Source organism: Balaenoptera acutorostrata, chromosome 16 (genome assembly GCF_949987535.1).
Source record: "Balaenoptera acutorostrata chromosome 16, mBalAcu1.1, whole genome shotgun sequence".
Classification (NCBI taxonomy): Eukaryota; Metazoa; Chordata; class Mammalia; order Artiodactyla; family Balaenopteridae; genus Balaenoptera; species Balaenoptera acutorostrata.
In genome coordinates this window covers 31,643,369-31,664,330 of record NC_080079.1, presented here as the reverse complement: position 1 = coordinate 31,664,330, position 20,962 = coordinate 31,643,369, and the positions used below count along the sequence as shown (strand labels likewise).

Genomic DNA, 20,962 nt, shown 5'->3' with positions numbered 1-20,962 from the left:
GAACCTTCATAACATTGCTGGTGGGAATGTAAAATGTATAGCCACTTTGGAAAACAGTGGCAGTTTCTTAAAAGGTTAAACATCAATTTCCCATGTGACCCAGAAATTCCAAGAGAAATGAAACCCTTTGTCCTCACAAAGATGTGTAAGAAAATGTTCACAACAGCATTATTCATAATGGTCCCAAAGTGGGAATGACCCAAATGTCCAACAGTGAGGAAGGATAAACAAAATGTGCATACAATGGAAAATTATTTGGCAATAAAAAGGAACAAATACTGTTATTGGGTTGGCCAAAAAGTGCCTTCGGTTTTTAAGTAAAAATAAAAGACACATTTTCACCAAGAACTTTATTAAACAATGTATTCACCCTTTTGTTCCACTACCTTCTGCCATTTTTCAGGCAACTTCATAATTCCATCTTCCCAAAACTTTTTATCTTTTTGAGCAAGAAACTGTTACAGGTGCTTTTTACCATCTTCCAGGGAATTGAAATCTTTTCCATTAAGAGAATTTTGTAAAGACTGAAATAAATGGAAATCCGAAGGCGGATGAATCAGAACTTCCCAGCCAAGCTGTAACAGTTTTTGCCTGGTCATCAAAGAAACATGCGTTCTTGTGTTATCCTGATGGAAGATTATGCGTTTTATGTTGACTAATTCTGGATGCTTTTTGTCAAGTGCTGCTTTCAGTTGGTCTAATTGGGAGCAGTACTTGTTGGAATTAATCGTTTGGTTTTCCGGAAGGAGCTCATAATAGAGGACTCCCTTCCAATCCCACCATATACACAACATCACCTTCTTTGGATGAAGACCGGCCTTTGGTGTGGTAGGTGGTGGTTCATTTCACTTGCCCCACGATCTCTTCTGTTCCACATTGTTGTACAGTATCCACTTTTCATTGCCCATCACAATTTGTTTTAAAAACGGAACGTTTTCATTACGTTTCAGTAGAGAATCGCATGCGGAAATATGGTCAAGAAAGTTTTTTTCGTTTAACTTACGTGGAACCCAAACATCAAAGCAATTCATATAACCCAGCTGGTGCAAATGATTTTCAGTGCTTGATTTGGATATTTTGAGTATGTCGGTTATCTTCCTTGCGGTATAACGTTGATTGTTCTCAATTATTGTTTCAATTTGATGGCTATAAACTTCAACTGGTCTACCAAACCGTGGAGCATCGTCCAGCAAGAAATCTCCAGCACAAAACTCCACAAATCACTTTTGACACGTTCGATCAGTCACAGCACCTTCTCCATACACTGCACAAATCTTTTTGTGCGTTTCAGTTGCTTTTTTACTTTCTTAAAATAATGAAGCATAGTATGCCAAAAATGTTGCTTTTGTTCTTCCATCTTCAATATTGAAATGGCTACACAAAAATTCACCAATTTTGATAAGTTTTTTTAAAAATGCACGCTGATATGACAGCTGTCACAATACAGTCTAACAAAATTTTTTTGAATGAAGTTAAAGACAACTAAGCACTACTAGAGCCATCTTACGGAAAAAACCAAAAGAACCTTTTGGTCAACCCAATACATACTTGAAATGTGAAGGAATCTCAAAAACATTATGCTAAGCAAAAGAAGTCAGTCACAAAAGATATATCACATAAGTCCATTTTTATGAAATATCTAGAAAAGGCAAATCTATAGAGACAGAAATTAGATTAGTGCTTGCCTGGGGTTGGGCTGGAAATAGGAATTGATTGCAAATGGGCACAAGGGATTTTGGGGGATAATGGAAAATGTTCTAAAATTGAATTGTAGTGATAGTTGAACAACTGTAAATTTACTAAAAATCATTGAATTGTACACTCAGAACAGGTGAATTTTACGGTATGTAAGTTATACCTCATTCAGGCTTTAAAAAAAATTCTTTTTTAATCTCTTGGGGCAAGTAAAACTACAAAATCAATACTGTGACACATGGCACTCAGCCACAGATCTTGGAGCTATAAACAAATCAAGCAAGATTTTGTAAGTTTAAATCCGCTCGGTTCTGACATAAGACTCGGCCAAGGGTTTAACTGTCTGAGGCTATAATAACAATGTCTGATTGTACCTTGGATTTGCATTTTTTAAAATTCTTGTTCTGAATTGTACTTCAGTTGTCAATATATAATAGTTGTTCACAAAGTTCAGTTTTGCTTTACAGCCTTAACAATGAGGTCTATTCTTAGGGTAAAAGCACAATTTAGGGGCAAGTTAACTAATTTCTCAGTGCCAGTGAAGAGATGCCTGAGACCAAATCCCTGCTCTACTAGATGTTATGTGACCTAGGGTGAGTCTGCCTCTGCCTCAGTTTCCTTATAAGTAAGGCAAGGATGATAGAACTTTCATTCATTGTAAGTATTAAGTAAGATAATACACGCAAAGAACAGTGTCCTGGCCTTCAGTAATAAACAGCAGTGACTATCGTTATTATCAGTATTACTACTATTACCATCTCTCCTATGGGAAACCTTCCTGTTCTAACACTCTGCTCCAGCTTTGTGCCCTACTATTGCCTTGGTGGAAGTGGCCAAGATCTCAGGGATGGTACCTAGGAGGGCAGAAGCACTCCTGAAATCCAGCCAGGTAAGTGGACACAGGCAGAGGCCGCCCCTGGTGAGCACAACCCATTTGATGTTCTAGCTCCCCTTCCACCTTGAAAGCGAGACATCTCCTCACATGAGACACTCAGCCCCATTCCCCATCCCCAAGGCTTTCCTGCGTGTGTGTCCCCGGCCCTGAAATCTCCTTAGTGCATTTCTGTCAGATGTTCTGCCAGCTCCGTAAAATAATCCACCTTGCCAATGTCTCCCTGTGACCTCTCATTTCACATACTTGGCAAGATTTCCCCCTGGTGCTCCCTCCCCCTCTCCCTGGCTATAAGTAAATTAATTAGCAGGAGTGGGCTGCCAGCGGGTATGTGGGCTCTAATGAGTTTGTCTTCATGGCTGACATCCCTGCTGACGTGCAGGGTCCCAAGGGAGCAGGAGCTGTGCCTTCTACTTGATCTGTTTCACACTCATCCCAGCACTCGTGCAGATCTTAGCTGACGGAGAGCACTGCCCAGCGGGTAAACAGTGGCAGGGATGGCAACGACAACAATGGCCACGGTAATATTAATAATAAATGCCCATCAGGCACGCATCACAGGACCCATGGGTCAGCACCCTGAGTCAAACTGCAGGCTCAGAACTAAAGATGTGGAATGTAGTGCCTGAGTTTAACCAAATAGTAGAAGAGAAGTTTCCCTGTACAGAAGCATTCCAGCTAAAAAATAAGGACTCCTTTAAAGCATAACTGCAACAGCATTATCAAATGAAGAAGGAATGTTAGAATTCACATATCACCATTTCAGGATCCCTAATGAACAAGTGGGTCTAGGCATTGAAATCAATGACTGTGTTTATTACAAAAAGAAAAAAAAAAAACAGATATCGTGAGCCTCCTGTTGAAAGTACACAATACTATGAAGTCATCTTGCCAGAAAAAGAAAAAATACCTGAACCTGACCCAAGCTCCTAGATGAAATTTTCTATCTGCAGGACCTAGAGAGAACAGAGGAACATGTGAAACTACACCACAGGGGATGCAATAAGCAAATCCAGACTGTGGGGAGCTCTATGGATCCAATAAAGCAGTGTCTTCAACAAATAACGTGCAAGGAAAAAGGAAATGGAGACCACACCTATAGATTAAAAACAACTTAAGTAACACATCAACCAGTATCCGCCAATTGTACTGCATAGGCATTTATTTATTTGTTTATCTACCTATCTATCTATTTATTTATTTATTTATGAGGGAGGGGATTTTAAAATGCTCTTTATTTAAAAAAATTTTTAATGTACAGAAATCTCTTGCATTCCTATACACTAACGACGAAAAGTCTGAAAGAGAAATTAAGGAAACAATCCCATTTACCATTGCAACAGAAAGAATAAAATACCTAGGAATAAACCTTCCTAGAATTGTTGCTCTTTTAATTTTTTTTTTTATTTTATCTTTTTAAATAAATTTATTTGTTTATTTTTGCTGCACTGGGTCTTCATTGCTGCACGCAGGCTTTCTCTAGTTGCGACGAGAGGGGGCTACTCTTCATTGCAGTGCGCGGGCTTCTCATTGCGGTGGCTTCTCTTGTTGCGGAGCATGGGCTCTAGGTGCACGGGCTTCAGTAGTTGTGGCTCGCAGGATCTAGAGTGCAGGCTCAGTAGCTGTGGCCCAAGGGCTTAGTTGCTCTGCGGCATGTGGGATCTTCCCTGACCAGGGCTCGAACCCATGTCCCCTGCATCAGGAGGCGGATTCTTAACCACTGCGCCACCAGGGAAGTCCTGTTGCTCTTTTAATTTTTAATTTATAATCAGCATTGCTGTCACTGTATTTCATTTAAGACATTATCAACTGCAAGATGCACTATTATTTTATGTATTATCAAGAAAGAACAAAACGCTGCCAATTAAACATGCCATCAATTGTAATATGCATCCCAATTCCACATTCCTATGAAGATGATATCCACATTTTATGAATGAGTAAACTGAGCCCCAGAGAAGCTAATTAACTTGCCCAGGGCCACACAGCCAGTAAGGAGCATAGCTGGAATCTGAACCCAGGATTGTCTAACTCAGAATCTGTCCTCTACCAGAGGCCATACCCGGTGAGCCAAAGGCACAGGCCAAGACCGCTGCCTGTACCTGGAGGCTGTTACCTCCCCTAGGTCCACCTGCTGGGGTGGGGGGAGGGGGAGGGCAAGAGGGCACTCACAAGGTCTGGATGGCCCGCAGGGAGGTGAAGGTGCCCTTGGCGAGACTCTGGATCTTGTTGTCATACAGGGAGAGCAGTGAGAGGTTCTGCAGGTCCTGGAAGGTGTTGGGCCGGATGCAGTTGATCTTGTTGGCATTCAGGAGCCTGTGGGCAGAGCCAGGGCCAGGTGGTGAGGGGAGAGGCACAGAATTGGACTCATCATGTCCTAGGCACCTTCCTAGGCACCAAGCATGCGTTATGTCAGGGAGGAGTCCACGGAAGCAGGTGCAGGGGATCTGGCCCTCTGTGTGTCCACTCCGCACAGAGGAGCTCCGGCTGCCTTCTCTGTGCACAGGGACCATTTAGTCCCCCACGTTTCTCTCTTTCAAGGAACTGCTAGAGGTGCCCAATGGGATTCTGGGACAGCAGAGAGCACAGTGGCCAAGTCACCTCCTAAAGGCATTTGGGGGTATCCTTCTCCCCTTCTGCTGGGTTTCCCAGGAGCTGAGAGGGAGCATTTGGCTTCTGTGCTTCTTGGGTTCTGGGAGAGAATCCTTGCCCTAACACTCAGGGCTCAAGGAGGCTGACCTGGGCCTGGGTGTCCTCTTTCAGAAGACAACTCTGCCCCCAACCACACCGAGCTCAGCAGGAACACAGCTCACATCTCAGGAGCCTCTCACCTCAGGCATCCTGCAATCAGCTCTGCATCCACCTCTCCTTCCCTCTCTGGCCTCTGCAGAGCCCCCTAGACTCTCACAGCCTTGCCAGGCCTGCCATCCCCCAAGGTCCTTGCCTCCCACACCCCAAAGAGGCCGAAAGAGAGGCCGGAGGAATACTGCACCCCCTCCATGGGTCCCACCCAAGGTCACTCGCATTTGGGTCCTTACAGGAGCTGTAGGGTGAACAGGCCTCCAAACACTCCCCGGGGGAGGTCTGTGATCTTGTTCCCATAGAGGACCCTGGAGAGAAGGCAGCAGAAAGGAGAGTTAGAGGACAGCCCGGCAGGCCGGGGCACAGCTCTGCAAATCCTGCCCACACAATGGTACCACCCCTATGCCTACACGCAGTGTAGGCTTGTTATAACAGTGGCCAGCAGATGGCAGTAAAGTGCGACAGGAAGGGGTGGCTGGTCCCTAGTCTGCACAAAGGTACCCTATGGGCTAGAGGCAGCATGATGCCCATCACCGCGGGAGCACCCCTCCCTCACTCTCTGCCCTCACACACGGATCCCACAGAAGTCTGCGAGGGCCCCTTCTGGGGAACCTCATGGGAAATTAACCTGGTTGGGGATCCAAAGGGAGACTGTTCAAAGAGAAGAAAATCCCAAGGGCAGGAAAAATTAACATATTTTCAGGGAATTACAAGCAAAAACTGGAATGCCAGACGGCACGTGCGGTATGAGCTCCAGCACGTCAAGCGAGTCTTTCCAGCACAGACAAAACACCAGAAGGAAACAGACCAAAGTGTTAGCTGTGCTGAGATCTGGTGGCAGGATTGCGAGTGGGTTGTTTTATGCTTTAGAATTTTCAAAGTTTTCTACATGGAGCATGAATTCCATATATAATCAGAAAAAATGCAAAGGTTCAAAAAAGACAGGCAGGCAGAAATGGGTTCAGACAGATGGTGAAAGCATCATGGGGGCCTGGGGAGGGGGGTGTATTACGTCCCAATCTCACAAGCGGTCCCCCCAGCCACCCCCGGAAACATTCTGAGTGAAAACAGAGTGTGCTATCTCTGAGATCGTTCTTGGAGGACGGCGTAGCAGGAGCTAAGTAGGATCCGGGCTGGCCCATGTGGAGAGCTCCAGTGTGGCTTGAGGGGAGGAAACAAATGGGACAGTAGCTTGGATTTTACCCAGCCAGCACCAGGAAGCCTCTGAGACATCATCAGACTCCCACTGGAAAGATCCCTCCGTCTGCTGTGTGGAGTAATGCAGGGGGCAGGAATTGAGGCAGGGGGACCAGGTCAGGGCCTGACAAGGTGGACACTGTCAACGTGCACTTTTTGCATGACCTCAGCATGAAAGTTCCTATATGGTGAGGGGGCGGCTGCGACCAGATACCCATGAGCAACTGGAACCCACTTAGATGGGCTACTGTCATGTTCCAACTTAGGAGGAGATTCACTCACTTTTCAGAGGAAGACCCTGCATTTTGGCAGCCACCTTCAGGATCTGATCTCTCAGCCAAGGACAGTGACCCATCACCAGGCTGTCGTGTACAGCTGTGTAGGCTGCACGCTGCACAGTTTTAGGGGTGCCATTCCCAACGGCCCCACGCACTACCTTGGACTCTATTCCAAGAGAAGAGGGTGCACACAGAAGACACTGAGCTAACAGCCTCTGCACTGCCCCAGGGGGAGTTCCATTCTGTTCCACTTCCTAGGCCCCGAATCAACGCCGAGCCCATGTCCAGTGCTGCCAAGGGACAGGTGAAAATACTCATTCCTAAGACAAATGAATGGCCCCCATCAACAGGGAGCTAGCCTGACTATAGGACACCCTGAGTTCACTCTCTATGGAGACAAAGTACCATGGGACCTCAGAGAGTGAGGGGCTTAGTGACCCTGGGAGTGCAAGCAAGGGTTCTTGGAAAAAGAGATGAAGTAACATTTCCGAGATTAATTTTCAATGCCGCACAACGTTTTGTAGATTGATGGATCCCCAACAAACTGTTGAGGGAAGGGAAATACTGGACAGGGTGGGGGGAGCAGGGTAGGCAGGAAACAGTCTTCACAATCACTCATTACAACTTGAGGTCAGAGCACGTTTGGGACAAAAGATATAAGCTGTGGCAGATTTCACAACTGGAGCTGGTGGTTGCCGCCATTATAGGACCCAGGCAAGGCTTAGGAGAACGGAGTGCTGGGCTTCTGTGGGGAGGCGGGGCCAACATGAAGGCTGGGCTGAGTCAGATGACTGCCACAAAGAAGGCTGGGAAAATCCCCACCGCAGAAGGGAGAGCATCACAGTTGCCAGGGGCAACAGCTCTGCCTAGCTTTTCCATGCACTCAGCCCTTGACTCCCTCCTCCCCCTCCCAGCTGCAGAGGGTCCACAAAGAGGAAGGGAAAGCTGGGTACAGCCACCCTAGTCACTGCAGCCAGAGGGAGACCCACTGAGGCTGTCTGTGCTCCTTCTCTAGTGCCCACCAGAGGGGCCCTGAGCCCTGGGCCCTGCCGGCCTCCTTGGGGGATGCCCTGGACCACTACAGAGCCTTGGCACTGCTACTCACAGCGAGTTCAGGGACCGGAGGCCCTGGAAGGCGTCGGGCGCGATCTCCGAGATCTGGTTGTTGCTCAAGTCTCTGCAAGGTGAGCAGAGAAGAGATGGCGGCTGAATCCCTCAGTGGCCACCAAGCCCTGCCTGTCCCCCCTACCTCCCAGATACAGGAGGGCAAGGGTTTCTTTGAAATTAGGAAAGAGAAGGGCCAGTTCCCCTATCTACCCGAAAAACCCACGACTGGCCACTATTTCCCTGTGCAATCCAAGGGTCATGCACGGGCGGATACCCCAGCTTTCCCCTACACACACCCCTCACAGCCTCAACTGCTCCTATGGGTGCCCAAGCTGAAATGGTCAGCTCTGGTCATGTGCCAGACTTGGACTCAGCATCCTATTTAGGCCGCATGATAGCCCTTCGAGGAGGTCGCACCACCGCCATCCCCATGTCACAGATGAGCCTGGTAGGAAGGCCAGATGATGGCTTTGCCGAGGGCTCAGCCACCGCAGGCAGACTCAGGACCTGCCCCGGGGCTGTGGCCTGCCTGCTCCAGGCTCAGCCCCATGCTGACCCGCAGGAAACAGCAGGAGGCACTCACATCCTCCGAAGCTTTCTGTAGGGAGAGAAGGCTCCGGGAGGGATGGACTTGATCCCATTGAGCTCCAGGCGGCTGCAGAGAGAGAACACAGAGGAAGGACAAGGGCAGGTCACCCCACCCCTGCCGTTGCCCAAACCAGGCCCTTTGCCCGCCAGCCCCTGCTCCCACCCTCCATCTGGAGTAGGGGGGCTGGCACAGGCAGAGAAAACGGACAGGTTTTCGAGCTCCATTATCCCAGGCTGCCATGGCTGAAAGGGGCTCACGAATGATGCTATACTAAGAAACCAATTCTTTTTTTTTTTTTTGGCTGCACCGCGGGGCTTGCAGGATCTTAGCTCCCCAACCAGGGATTGAACCCGTGCCCCCTGCAGTGGAAGCAAGGAGTCTTAACCACTGGGAACCGCCAGGGAAGTCCCTAAGAAACCAATTCTAGCAGACTCACCCAGCTGGGCTGGACAGATGGACCACAGAGGGATACCCCTCTCCAACCCTCCAGAGTTGCCAGCCTTGGGCAGACAACCTGGCCCAGCTGAGGCAAAGCATGTCTTCTCCGTTTGCACTGAGGGGCCTCAGGGCAAGCCTTGGGGTAGCGCCTGCACTGGCTCTTCACTGGACCACCACAGCCTGGCCTGGCCTGAGGGGTGCATCCCAGCGCCTGCCCTGCCTGTACTTACATCTCCGTCATGGTCTCGGGCAGGTTGGCGGGGATGGCGGTGAGACCTTTGCCACGACAATCCACAATGCCGTTGCTACAGGTGCACATGGCTGGGCAGGAGCCGGAGGAGAGGGTGCAAGAGGGCACGTGCCCCGCCTCCCCCTGGCCTGTGGAAACAGTGGGCTGTGACCTCAGGGGGCCCTGGGTCAGGACCTCCCTTCCTAGATACGGACTGATGGATGGGGACAAGGTGTTTCTCTAGATGAGGATGAACCAGAGGAGATCACCAAGGACCATGATGTAACTCTGCGGGTGCCTGGTACATAGCAGGTACTTGTTTGCTGAACTTGAATCTGAACATAACTGTGCTGCATGAGCATGTGATTTGCACGCTCAGAAATCCTACCCTCAGTTCTGAGGCTCCAGGTTCTAATCCAAGTCACTCAACACTTCTGGCCTGAGTATGACAAGGACCATGTTTATTGAGCACTTACTCTGTGCCACATGCCATAATAAGTGTTGTACAGGCAGTATCTCGAATCCTACTGCAAAGAGCATGAAATCATTGTGGCCACTTCACAGGTGAGAAAACTGAGTCCTCAACATTAATTAACTAGCACATGGAATTCACACAGCCTCAACATTAATTAATAGCACATGGAATCTCACCACATAGGTGGTGAGATCAGGGTGAAGCCCAGTGTCTGATGTAAGGACCCACACTTTTTTTTTTTTTTTTAATTTTTTTATAGCTACTTTATTTTATTTATTTATTTATTTATTTATTTATTTTTGGCTGTGCTGGGTCTTTGGTTCGTGCGAGGGCTTTCTCCAGTTGCGGCAAGTGGGGGCCACTCTTCATCGCGGTGCGGGGACCGCTCTTCATCGCGGTGCGCGGGCCTTTCACTATCGCGGCCCCTCCCGTTGCGGGGCACAGGCTCCAGACGCGCAGGCTCAGTAGCCGTGGCTCACGGGCCCAGCTGCTCCGCGGCATGTGGGATCCTCCCAGACCAGGGCTCGAACCCGTGTCCCCTGCATTAGCAGGCAGATTCTCAACCACTGCGCCACCAGGGAAGCCCAGGACCCACACTTTTTAAAACCACGGTATCATCGGTTATGCCAAGTGCACCATCGTAAGTGTATAGCTGGCTGAATTTCCACATGTGGGTACCGCCACAGAACCACCCCCTCAACATGGAATATTTCCATCACCCAAGAAGCTTCCCTCATGCTCCTTCCCTGAGCTAGCCGCTATTCTGAGATCTATCATCAAAGATTTGCTCTGCTTGTTTGTGGACTTCACATAAAGGAAACCAGACAGAAGGCTCTCTTGCATCTGGCTTCTTTCACTCAACGTAAAATCTCTGAGATTTACCCATGTTGTTGTGTAGTTTGTTCTTTTTTATTGCTGACTCATAGTCTATTGTATGTACATGCCATCATTGGCTAATCCAATCTCCTGTTGGTGGACATCTGGGCAATCTCCAAGTCTGGGATATTATGAAAAACGCTGCTTGGATGTTCCTGGATGTGTGCTTGGCAGAACATGTGCACATACCTAGCAGTGGAGCTGCAGAATCACGTCTCACACACACCGCAGCCCTGAGTACGGCGGTGTTCGAGCGCAGTCTCGGGGGCTGCCGGTGCTGAGGAGGAGGGGACAGCCACCCCACCCCACCCCCGAGCCTCACCCTGAGGGGAGGAGGCCGAGCTCTGTGTGGCTGGCAGGCTCAGATCCACCGGCTTGGGAGGAATGGGTAGCCCCTAATCCTCTGTCACGGATCTGTGAGCCGGTCATTCACTCAGCAAACATTCCTTGAGCATCTATCTCTCTGTGTCAAGTGTGAGCAAAGTACTAAGAAATGGCCAGAGAACACAGCACACGTACCCATGCTTTCATGGACTTTGCAATCAGTCTATGCGGGACTCCCTCTGGGGCCAGGGGAGGCTCCCTGGGCCCTGCAGGTTGAGGAGGAGGAGGGGGCAGCAAGGCGGGGAGGATGTAACCAGCAGGGACACAGCCTGCCAGGAGGCCAGGGTGGGAGGCACCCGCTCCCGGGAGGGGCAGAGGCAGGCACGACTGAGACGCAACCGTGAGGAAGCCACCAGGCAGAGGAGGCAGAGGTGACCTTGTCCAGCCTCGCAGAGCTGGAGGGCAGTTTGGAATCTCCTAGGAGCACTGGAAGGCCAGGTAAGGACAAAGCTACAGTGACCAGCCCGAAGTTGTGGGTCTCTTTAGGTCTTTCTGGCTGCAGTATGGAGATTGGAAGGGCCAGAAAGGAAGTGGGGTGGCCGGGCAGGAGTCTCTCACAGGACCCCAGGTGGAAGATGGAGGTACGGACTCCGGAGTCCATTTCACTTCGAACCAAGGCTAGAAGGCCCAATTTAATGACTTTTCAAGATAGCAGGGGTGAGACAATGGGGGATGGGAGAGGCGGTAATAGGAGGGGGCAAGGAGTGGGTGGAGTGAGGGGTGGGAGGTGAGGGGCGGGAGCACTGGGTAGAAGCAAAGAAGCAAAAGGGAGATGTTGGGTAGAAGGGATGGGACGGAAGGGGACAATGGGTAGGGGACAGGAAAGAAGTGATGGGTAGGAGACAGGAGGGGAAATGCAGTGGAGGCAAGAGGTGATGTGGAGACACAGGTGATGGGTGAGACCACGGATGGGGAAGGAGGAAGAGAACAGTGAGGACAGGACACAATGAGTAGGGACAGGAGAGAACACGGGTGAGGACAGGAGAGAACACGGGTGAGGGTAGGAGATGCTGAGATGTCCTCATCCCATCCATGGATGAGGACAGGAGGTCACGGGTGGGCCAGATGTTAATGCGTGGTGACAGGAGGTTAGTGGGAGGGAACGGGAGGTGGGGCAGGGGGCAGGCGATGGGCAGCCGGGAGCCCCAGCAGGGCCTGCACCCACCTGAGCAGCTGAACTCACTCTTCTGGACCTCGGCCACGTTGAGGCCGCGCAGGCTGGCAGGGCCCGAGCACTGCGTGAAGAGCCCGATGGTTGGCCGCTGCCTCAGCCACTGGGAGAGCCAGGCCAGGTGGCAGTCGCAGAACAGGTGGTTGGAGTGCAGGCGGCTGCGGGGGGGAGGGAGGGGTCAGGGTGGCTCACGACCCACCTGGGCCCCCAGCCCCTGGCCGCACAGCGGGAGCCCCTTCGCCCACAGGGCAGGGGGCCGAGCCCCTGGCGCTCCACTCAGCCGGGGCACGGCCTACACGCAGTCAGCTACGCGGCTCAGCCCCAACTTGGGGATTACCTGCAGCAGCGGGAAACTTCCCAGCAGCTGCCCCTTCCCTCCCAGCGGGCTCGGCGGGCGAGAGGAGGCACCCCTTTGGCTGGAGTGTGCCCAATGAAGATGCACCTCACCGAGCTCACGTAGACCCACTGCCCAAATCACTTAACTCATCTTCAAACACAAAAACAAATCATTTGTTGTCCCAGGAAAACATCAACTATAAATGACATTCAACGTCCTTTCGTTGTAGATCACCTCCCCCTCCCCCAACTCCACTCAGCCCCCGCCCTGAGGTGGCCTCCGGGGGTGCAGAGGAGGCCGAGCTCCTTCCCCTCCGCCCCGGCACCTCCCCTGCCCGGCACTGTGCTCTCGGCCGGCCCGGGCTGACTCACAAGGTCCGCAGCCTGGGCATGTGGTTGAAGCTGGACACAGGGATGGTGGTGATGCTGTTGTTATTCAGGGTCCTGAACGAGGGAAGCCAGAGTCACTGAGCGTCCGCCCAGCCGCAAGCTGCGCGGGAAGGAGGGGCACAGCTTCTCCCTCACACTGCGGCTCGAGTCCACCCTGGAGGTGACCAGCCCTGCGCTGGACCCGGGGGCTACGCCGGAGAGCCACCCTCAGGGAAAGCCCTGGGCTGTGATGAAGAGGCAGCTGCACCACAGACCCCCCAGGCTGGTAGGACAGGGGAGGGGGGGGCCATAGAAGGTGAGGATGGGTGCAGGCTCGGGCTGGCCTGGAAGAAAGCGTGGGGTTTGGACAGACGGAGGGAGAAAGGGGAGGCACTGCAGTCCTGTGTGTTAGAAACTCCAGAGAGACACGGCCACTCGCCCTGGGCTTCATCACGAGCAGTTTAAGCCTGGGTCACACTGCCACAGGCATGACCCCAGGAGTACACGTCCTTCCGTCCTTAGCGACAAGTCTAGGAGAGCAGAGAGCACGGCCTCTGCCCTGGGCCTGGCACCCACCTCCCAGGCCTCCCGCCTCCTGTGGGGCTTCCCAGCCCAAACGCCAGCTGCCTGGGCCTCAGCGCCCGTGATGGCCAGCTCTCCTGCCTCCGTTTCCCTTCCTATGTTTTACTTACAGCACTTCCAGCCCCCGCAGAGCCCGGAAAGCTCCTTCCTCAATGCAGCTGATCTGGTTCTTGTCCAGCTGTCTGTGAAGCAAGGGAAGGTTACAGAGAGGATGGCATGTTGCCTACAGCGGGGACGTCCAGACATTTTGATCAACCACTCCATTAGTTTAAAAAGTAAAAAGGCCCTGACCCCAATCATTTGTCCAGTACATATGTGTTGATCCAAATAGTAAATGTTAATAAAAGCTTAAATTCTTTCTTATTTTTAGTTAAAACAGTAAGTATAAATAAGTTATATTATACTCCTCTCCCCAACCTTGCATATTTCCTGGGGAGCAGGCACCGCCCCCACTTTGGAGACCACCTAGAGGGTGCTTGCTGGTGGCCGTAAAATCAGAGCCTGTCACAGGAGCCATGGCAGCCACAGCCGGCAAACAGATTTCAGCCTGAGTGCCAAGTGAGACCGACTCACAGTGGCTACCTGGACCGCTGCTTCCAGAATAAACTGAAGCTGTGATTGGGCTCCTTGGGAAAGAATGCGGTGATCAATTACCAATGTCTACTACAGGCACGAGGGTCAGGGAGTGACAAGCGTGCCAGGCATTTGCCATCACTATGGCAGTCAGACCTGGGGTGGGGTGGAGTGTAAGCCTGGACCAGAATAAATTTGAGTAATGGAAATAAACCATTATATTTAATTAGCATTCGGCTTCCCTGGTGGCGCAGTGGTTAAGAGTCCGCCTGCCAATGCAGGGGACAAGGGTTCAAGCCCTGGTCTGGGAAGATCCCACATGCTGCGGAGCAACGAAGCCCGTGCGCCACAACTACTAAGCCTGCGCTCTAGAGCCCGTGAGCCACAACTACTGAGCCCGTGTGCCACAACTACTGAAGCCTGTGCGCCTAGAGCCTGTGTTCCGCAACAAGAGAAGCCACCACAGCGAGAGGCCCGCGCACCGCAACGAAGAGTAGCCCCGGCTCACCGCAACTAGAGAAAAGCCCGCGTGCAGTAACTAAGACCCAACGCAGCCAAAAATAAAATAAAATAAATAAATTTTAAAAAATAGCATTCAGGGCTTCCCTGGTGGCGCAGTGGTTGAGAATCTGCCTGCTAATGCAGGGGACACGGGTTCGAGCCCTGGTCTGGGAAGATCCCACATGCCACGGAGCAGCTGGGCCCGTGAGCCACAATTGCTGAGCCTGCGCGTCTGGAGCCTGTGCCCCGCAACGGGAGGGGCCACGATAGAGAAAGGCCCGCGCACCGCGATGAAGAGCGGTCCCCGCACCGCGATGAAGAGTGGCCCCCGCTTGCCGCAACTGGAGAAAGCCCTCGCACGAACCGAAGACCCAACACAGCCAAAAATAAATAAATAAATAAATAAATAAATAAAAAGAAAATCCTTTAAAAAAAAAAAAAAAAAATAGCATTCAACAAAGTGTATTTATTTCCATATCTCATTTAAACCTCAGCGCAAGCTTGTGAGATAAATATGATGTCCCCATTTTGCACAACTATATATAGAGGCTCAGTGAAGTTAACTGACTTGCAGCAGCTTATACAATATGGACCTGCAAGAAAACATTCAGACCCAGCTCTCCCCACCCACTGGAGGGCAAGGGCACAGAGACTGTCCATTGCAATGGAACAAGAACATCACCCAACACCCCACAGCTCATGACACTCCCTTCAACCTGGCCCCCAAAGGATGCCTGTTTCCTCCAGCCCCAGACTGTTCCAGAAGACCATGCTGGCACGAGCCATCTCAGAGCCCAGACCAGCTCCTTGGCTGCCTGGACCACAGGGCTTGGGGAGACCCATAAGGATGCTGACAGGGGTGGCCCGACAGTCCCCAAGCCCCTCTCCCTCCCAGGCCCATACTCACAAATTTTTGAGGTCTGTGGCCCCACGAAAAGCCTTTCTGGGGATGGCTTGGATGGTGTTCTCACTCAGGTCCCTGCGAGGACAAAGCCAGAGGGAGAACACTGTCAGAAGAGGTTTCTCCAGAGTGCCCTGATGAGTCAGGGAGGTCAAGCTGGCCAGACAGTGCCCAGACCAGACACAGCTGTATCCCAGCACCTGGGACAGTGCTTGGCATGCAAAGATCACTGGGTGAACATTTGTCGAATGAATGAATGAGTGAATAAATGAGCTGGAACTCGGTCCCCAGCCACTTCCCCTTCTCTGGGCAGAGGGGTTGCGGCTGGAGGGTGCAGCCTGGGGCAGCAGGGATCAGCTCTGCCAGCCCCCAAGCCTGCCCACCAGGCCCACCGGGGTCAGCTCAGCCCCCAAGGCATCGTCCAGGGCTGCAAAGGAGCAAGCAAAGAAGGAGCTTCCCGACGGGGCCCACAGCTGCCCTGAGACCTATGGCAAGTCTACCTACCGTTCCTGATCTGTTTTACTGATCAGGAATGGAGGCTTCAGAAGAAGGCACAGCTGGACCCCAGATAACCCAGCCAGTAGGTGGCCCACCCAGGTTGTGAACTCCAGATCCCGTGGTCTCGGGGACTGCAGGGAGCAGGGCTGCCGCTGAGCCTGGATCCACACGGGGGACTGAGCACGCTGGCCTAGGGGCTGCCGTGCTGCATCCCTGCCCTGGGGCTTGGAGGGCAGGGACCTCGGAGGACTCCATCACCTCCCCATTATTAACGTCCTGAAGTGAGGGAGGAGGCGTTGCAGGGACTCAGCAACTCAGCTTCTGCTCCCCAGCAGGACTGGGCCTAGGCACCTGTCCAGCTGCCTCTCCTCCCTCCCTCAATCCTCACTGTGGACTTTTACAAACGCCCCTTTGCTTCCCACCGTGCTGATAACAACCGCCCCCCAACGCCTGCACCCAACGCCTGCACCGTCCAGCACGTCACAAGCGCGCCTGAGCCTCGCACTAACCGTGGGACAAATACTGTTGCCGTCTCCCTTTCACAAAGGACGAGAGGGAGGCTCAGAGAAGTTCCACAGCTTTTTTGAGGGAACACTGGCGGGTGGCGGCTCCAGAATCTGAAACTGGCAGTCAGGTTCCAGAGCCTCCCCTCACACAGCAGCCCTGGGAGGAACTGCGACCTCAGACGGCCAGGGCTGCCTGTCCCCACGTGGGACGGGCAGTTCTGCAGACCCCGGACCCTCCTCCTGGGCCAGGCCCATGGGGCTTTGACCATCTCCATCCCTTCAACCATTCACCCCACGGGCCTCAGGGTTCACCTCAAACCTGAGAACACTGCCCACAGGGCCACTCAGCGCACTGTCCCCTGAGCTGCGGGAACCGCTCCCCTCTGCCTGGGTTTTTCTGCTGAGACAACAAAACAGAAGCATCGCAGCAGAGCGCATGGGGCCCTGACCTCAGAAAGGCAGGTTCGAATCCCGGTTCCCCACCTCCTGGCTGTGCATCTGTGGCTCAGCCTTTCCCTCCTGAGCCCCAGTTTCCTTGTGTGCAAAGTAGGGGAATACAAGCCTTGCAAGGCCTGCCCCGCAAACCCCCCAAAACCCTGCCCCCTGCACAGAGTGTGAGCCAACCTCTGTGAGCTCCCTCCCCTCCGAACCCCGGTCCCTCCTGTCCCCCAGCTGCCTAACTGGCCCCAAGCACCTGTGGTCCAAAGGGGCTTTGTCACCATCACACCCCCTGTTCCCTGCTCGGTCTCTCCTTGAAGGAAGGCGTCTCAAGCCTGTGACACAGCCTCTCCTCTCTCTCCTCCAAAACTACATTCCCGCTGTGTCTGGCTTCACTATAACCGGCCTGTGTCTGTCCCTTAATGTGACAGAAGCTTCTCCCCACTCTCCCCCCAGCCTCCCAGGTTTCAGAAAGATGGAGGGTGCCCAGGAGTGGGGACCTCTGGCAGCACCCTCATCTCAGCCCCAGCTAGCAGTTCGCCCTTCAGCCAAGCCTGGGAGGAAACTCTGGGCTGACAACTCACAACCATTATTCCGTTTAACCCTCACTACAATCCTGCAAGGAAGGTTTCTCCTTTGTATCGACTAGTTTATTGATTTAGGCCAACCTTGTTCCAGAAAGGCTTTAGGGTGACTTACAGGGATTTATAAAACAGCAAGAGAGCAGGAGTAAAAAGTAGGGCAAAGAAAAGACAAATCAATATCGGACACCAAGCATGCAGCACCACGTGATCCACACAGCTGCCTGGTCGGGACAGGGGGTAGGTTCTAAGCTTTCTGAGAGCTGATGTGAAAAGGGAAAACTGGTCAGTTAACTGCATCCCCGATATATGTATAAATTCAAAAGAACCAGTTTCTCGGGAGTAGAGCTGTTTTTGGCACTAAGATAAGACAAGAATTTCTCCAGGGGTCTTTATAAAAAATGACTGTGTGTCCTAATCAATAACGCTAGATCCTTATAATAAATGGGTTTCAAGTGTCTGTTTCTTATAATAACATCACATCAAAGTATGATTCAGGCAGAGCAATTCTATGAGGACGCACACCGGGAGCTAAGTGGGGAAGGAAGGAGCAGGAACGGTCTGTCAAAGGCAGGAGGCATCAAGCCTGGCATGATCCAGGAGTAGCTGAGAGCAGGAGGTGCTGGGAAGAGAGTGTTGGCAGGAAAAAGCCTTGCAGACCAGAGAAGGCGACAGGTTAGACCAGAGAGGGGTGTGATGTGACGGCCTTTTAGACACGGCTCTGGGGCACCAAAACTTATAGAGAAAAGATGCTGCCCCCAATGGACACCAAGTGTCAATTATTGACGTGAGGGTCCAGGGGTGGGTGTGGATCCACCAGGGCCAGGCCACAGTAGTGAGCTGGTGCTCACACTGTTAAAATGAGTAAAGGAAACTGAATTTGAGACCTTAAAGAGGTCAGCCTCTAGACCAGAGGGAAACAGGTGAGCCTTGGAAGGCGGAGGAAAATGCAGAGTGCTGACAGCAGAGAGGGTGGTGGAGAGAGCCCGAACTCTGCAACGGAAGGATCTAAGTTCAGTTCCTGCTTCTGCCATTTACAGCAGAAGTTACATGCCTGAGAGCTTCAATTTCCCTATTTGTAATATGGGGATTAAAATATCTACCACGCAGGGCTTTGAAGAAGATTAAGAGAGTTCATGTAAATATTTACGCTTCTGTTCTAGTACCTCCATTTGGCAATATTTAAGATATGCTGGGGACTTCTTTGGTGGTCCAATGGTTAAGACTTTGCCTTCAAATGCAGCGGGTGCAGGTTCGATCCCTGGTCGGGTGGGGGCTAAGATCCCACATGACTCGGGGCCAAAAAACCAAAACATAAAACAGAAGCAGTATTGTAACAAATTCAATAAAGACTTTAAAAATGGTCCACATTTTAAAAAATCTTTAAAAAAAACACAAAAACTCTTAAGAAGAAAAAAAGGAAAGAAAAAAAAGAAATGCAGGCTTTTGTCCCACCTTCATTAAGCACAGTCCGCCTATCCCTTTGCTAAGGTTCTGACTGTTGTTTCCAGTTATCTCACTAGGGGGCGCCAAAAGCCTTCCCCGGACTTGGGTGCTTGCTCAGCCATTTGGAAAACCCAAACAAAGCTATTCTTTTTTTTGCCCCGTTGATCCCCTACCTGGTCAACAACTGTCTTGTCTTTCCCAAACCTCTTTGAAATAAAGTTTCTCATATCCATTTTCACCAGGTTGGCATGCAAACTTCAAATGTACCACCTACAACTTTTCTCATCATATTTTCCCAGGCCCTGAGCCTCCTTTTTCTCCCTGAAACTTGATCGATGTTGCCCTATTCTTCTCCCTCGGTGACCTTGTCAGAGACCCTGAAGTGAGGTGCGTGGCCTGGGGTGTGTCAGGGCAGAATGAGATACACTGAGAGAGGCCATCCTGGAAGAGGGAGGGCTCTGGAGCTGGAAGGACAAACCAAAACCCGGAGCAGCTGGTGGCCCGATCCTGGCCAGGGGGAAGCACAGGGCACAGAGCCACAGGGCGGACAGCAGCTCAGAAGGACGCCTCAGGCAGGACAGCGAGAAGCAGATTCGAGAGCAAGGATGCAGCAACCAGACAAGGGACCGGCTGGGGACAGATTCTACGGGAAAGGATAAGGTCCTAAATTTCCGACAAGCTCCCAGGGGATACAGATGCTGCTGGTCCAGGAAGCACACACTGAGAGGCCAGGGCATAGAGGAGAACACCCACAGCTGAGTGTCACCCTGGAGACTTGGGTTCAACGAGCCCTCTCTCACCCACTTAAATCATGTGGTCTTGGGTGAGCCACTAACCTCTCTGGACTCAGTTTTCTCATCTGCAAAATGGGGGTGAGAAGTGGTACCTACCTTGCAGGCTCTGATGTGATAGGCACTGGGTGCTCTCACCCCTGCCCATGACTCCACACGTGCTGCCGTTCCTTCATTGCCTCGAATCCCTCCTGCCACAGGACCTCTGCACTTCCGTTCCCTCTGCCGAGACTATTCTTCCTCCACTCTTTTTTTTTTTTTTTTTTTTAATTTTTATTTATTTATATTTATTTTTGGCTGTGTTGGGTCTTCATTTCTGTGCGAGGGCTTTCTCCAGTTGCGGCGAGCGGGGGCCACTCTTCATCGCGGTGCGCGGGCCTCTCACCATCGCGGCCTCTCCCGTTGCGGAGCACAGGCTCCAGACGCGCAGGCTCAGTAGTTGTGGCTCACGAGCCCAGTCGCTCCGCGGCATGTGGGATCCTCCCAGACCAGGGCTCGAACCCGTGTCCCCTGCATTGGCAGGCAGACTCTCAACCACTGCACCACCAGGGAAGCCCCCTTCCTCCACTCTTGAGGAGGAATGGTAACTCCTATTCATCCTCACATCTCAGTCTACAGACACCTCCTCTGACGGCTCCCTCTGCTGCAGGTTCCCAGGGCCCCGACGCTTTCTCTTCTCAGCACTAATCCAGGTTTATAATGAAATATTTGTGTACTGGATGTAATAAAATACTGATTTTTGGTTAACATCCATTTCTGCCTCCAGACAGTCCCTGGACACCTGGTGCGCTGCAGAGGCTCAGTAATTTTTAGCTGAACTGAACTAAAGTGGATCCTTCCATGATTCTCTTGCTCCAATCCCTCTGCATTTTCCAGATTAAAGCAAGGAGTTAGGACAGGCCATGTGACTGAGAGGGAAAAGCAGGGGCTTTGGGGCAGGATGGCTGGTTCTGTGTGAACTTCGTGAGACCAGACCTCTTCCCCGTGCACTGGGTATGGTTGTACTTGCTCTGCCTAACACTCACCCAACGAGTGAGGGCTCTGAAGGGGGCTGGGGGGAGAAGCACTTGTTGCCAACGGTGTTATAATCGACCCTGCCCTTCCCTTCACCCATCCTTATGGAACTTCAATAATTACCCTCCATGGCTCTGAGGTGGTCCCAGCAGCACGAGCAGAGAGGTAGGGGAGCCTCTGAGGAAGGTAAGTGACTCTCCTAGGACCCACAGGAGGACAGGGAGCTGGAGCCCCTGGGGTCCACCCAGGGGGCTCGAGGTAAGGGTGCTGCAGGCAAAGATCCCCCTGCCTGA

At 51.8% G+C, this 20,962-nt stretch overlaps 1 protein-coding gene across 1 annotated transcript in view; it reads right to left on the bottom strand.

Annotated features, from left to right (window-relative positions):
- SLIT1 (slit guidance ligand 1) overlaps positions 1–20,962 on the bottom strand; it is a 174,114-nt gene that overhangs the window by 42,858 nt on the left and 110,294 nt on the right. The window contains exons 5-13 of the mRNA XM_007187428.3: positions 15,402–15,473; positions 13,531–13,602; positions 12,842–12,913; positions 12,128–12,291; positions 9,229–9,376; positions 8,555–8,626; positions 7,970–8,041; positions 5,626–5,697; positions 4,760–4,903 (exon numbers count right to left, since the gene is read on the bottom strand). Coding sequence (XP_007187490.1) covers positions 4,760–4,903; positions 5,626–5,697; positions 7,970–8,041; positions 8,555–8,626; positions 9,229–9,376; positions 12,128–12,291; positions 12,842–12,913; positions 13,531–13,602; positions 15,402–15,473 — 888 coding nt within the window. The remainder of the gene's footprint in view (positions 1–4,759; positions 4,904–5,625; positions 5,698–7,969; positions 8,042–8,554; positions 8,627–9,228; positions 9,377–12,127; positions 12,292–12,841; positions 12,914–13,530; positions 13,603–15,401; positions 15,474–20,962) is intronic.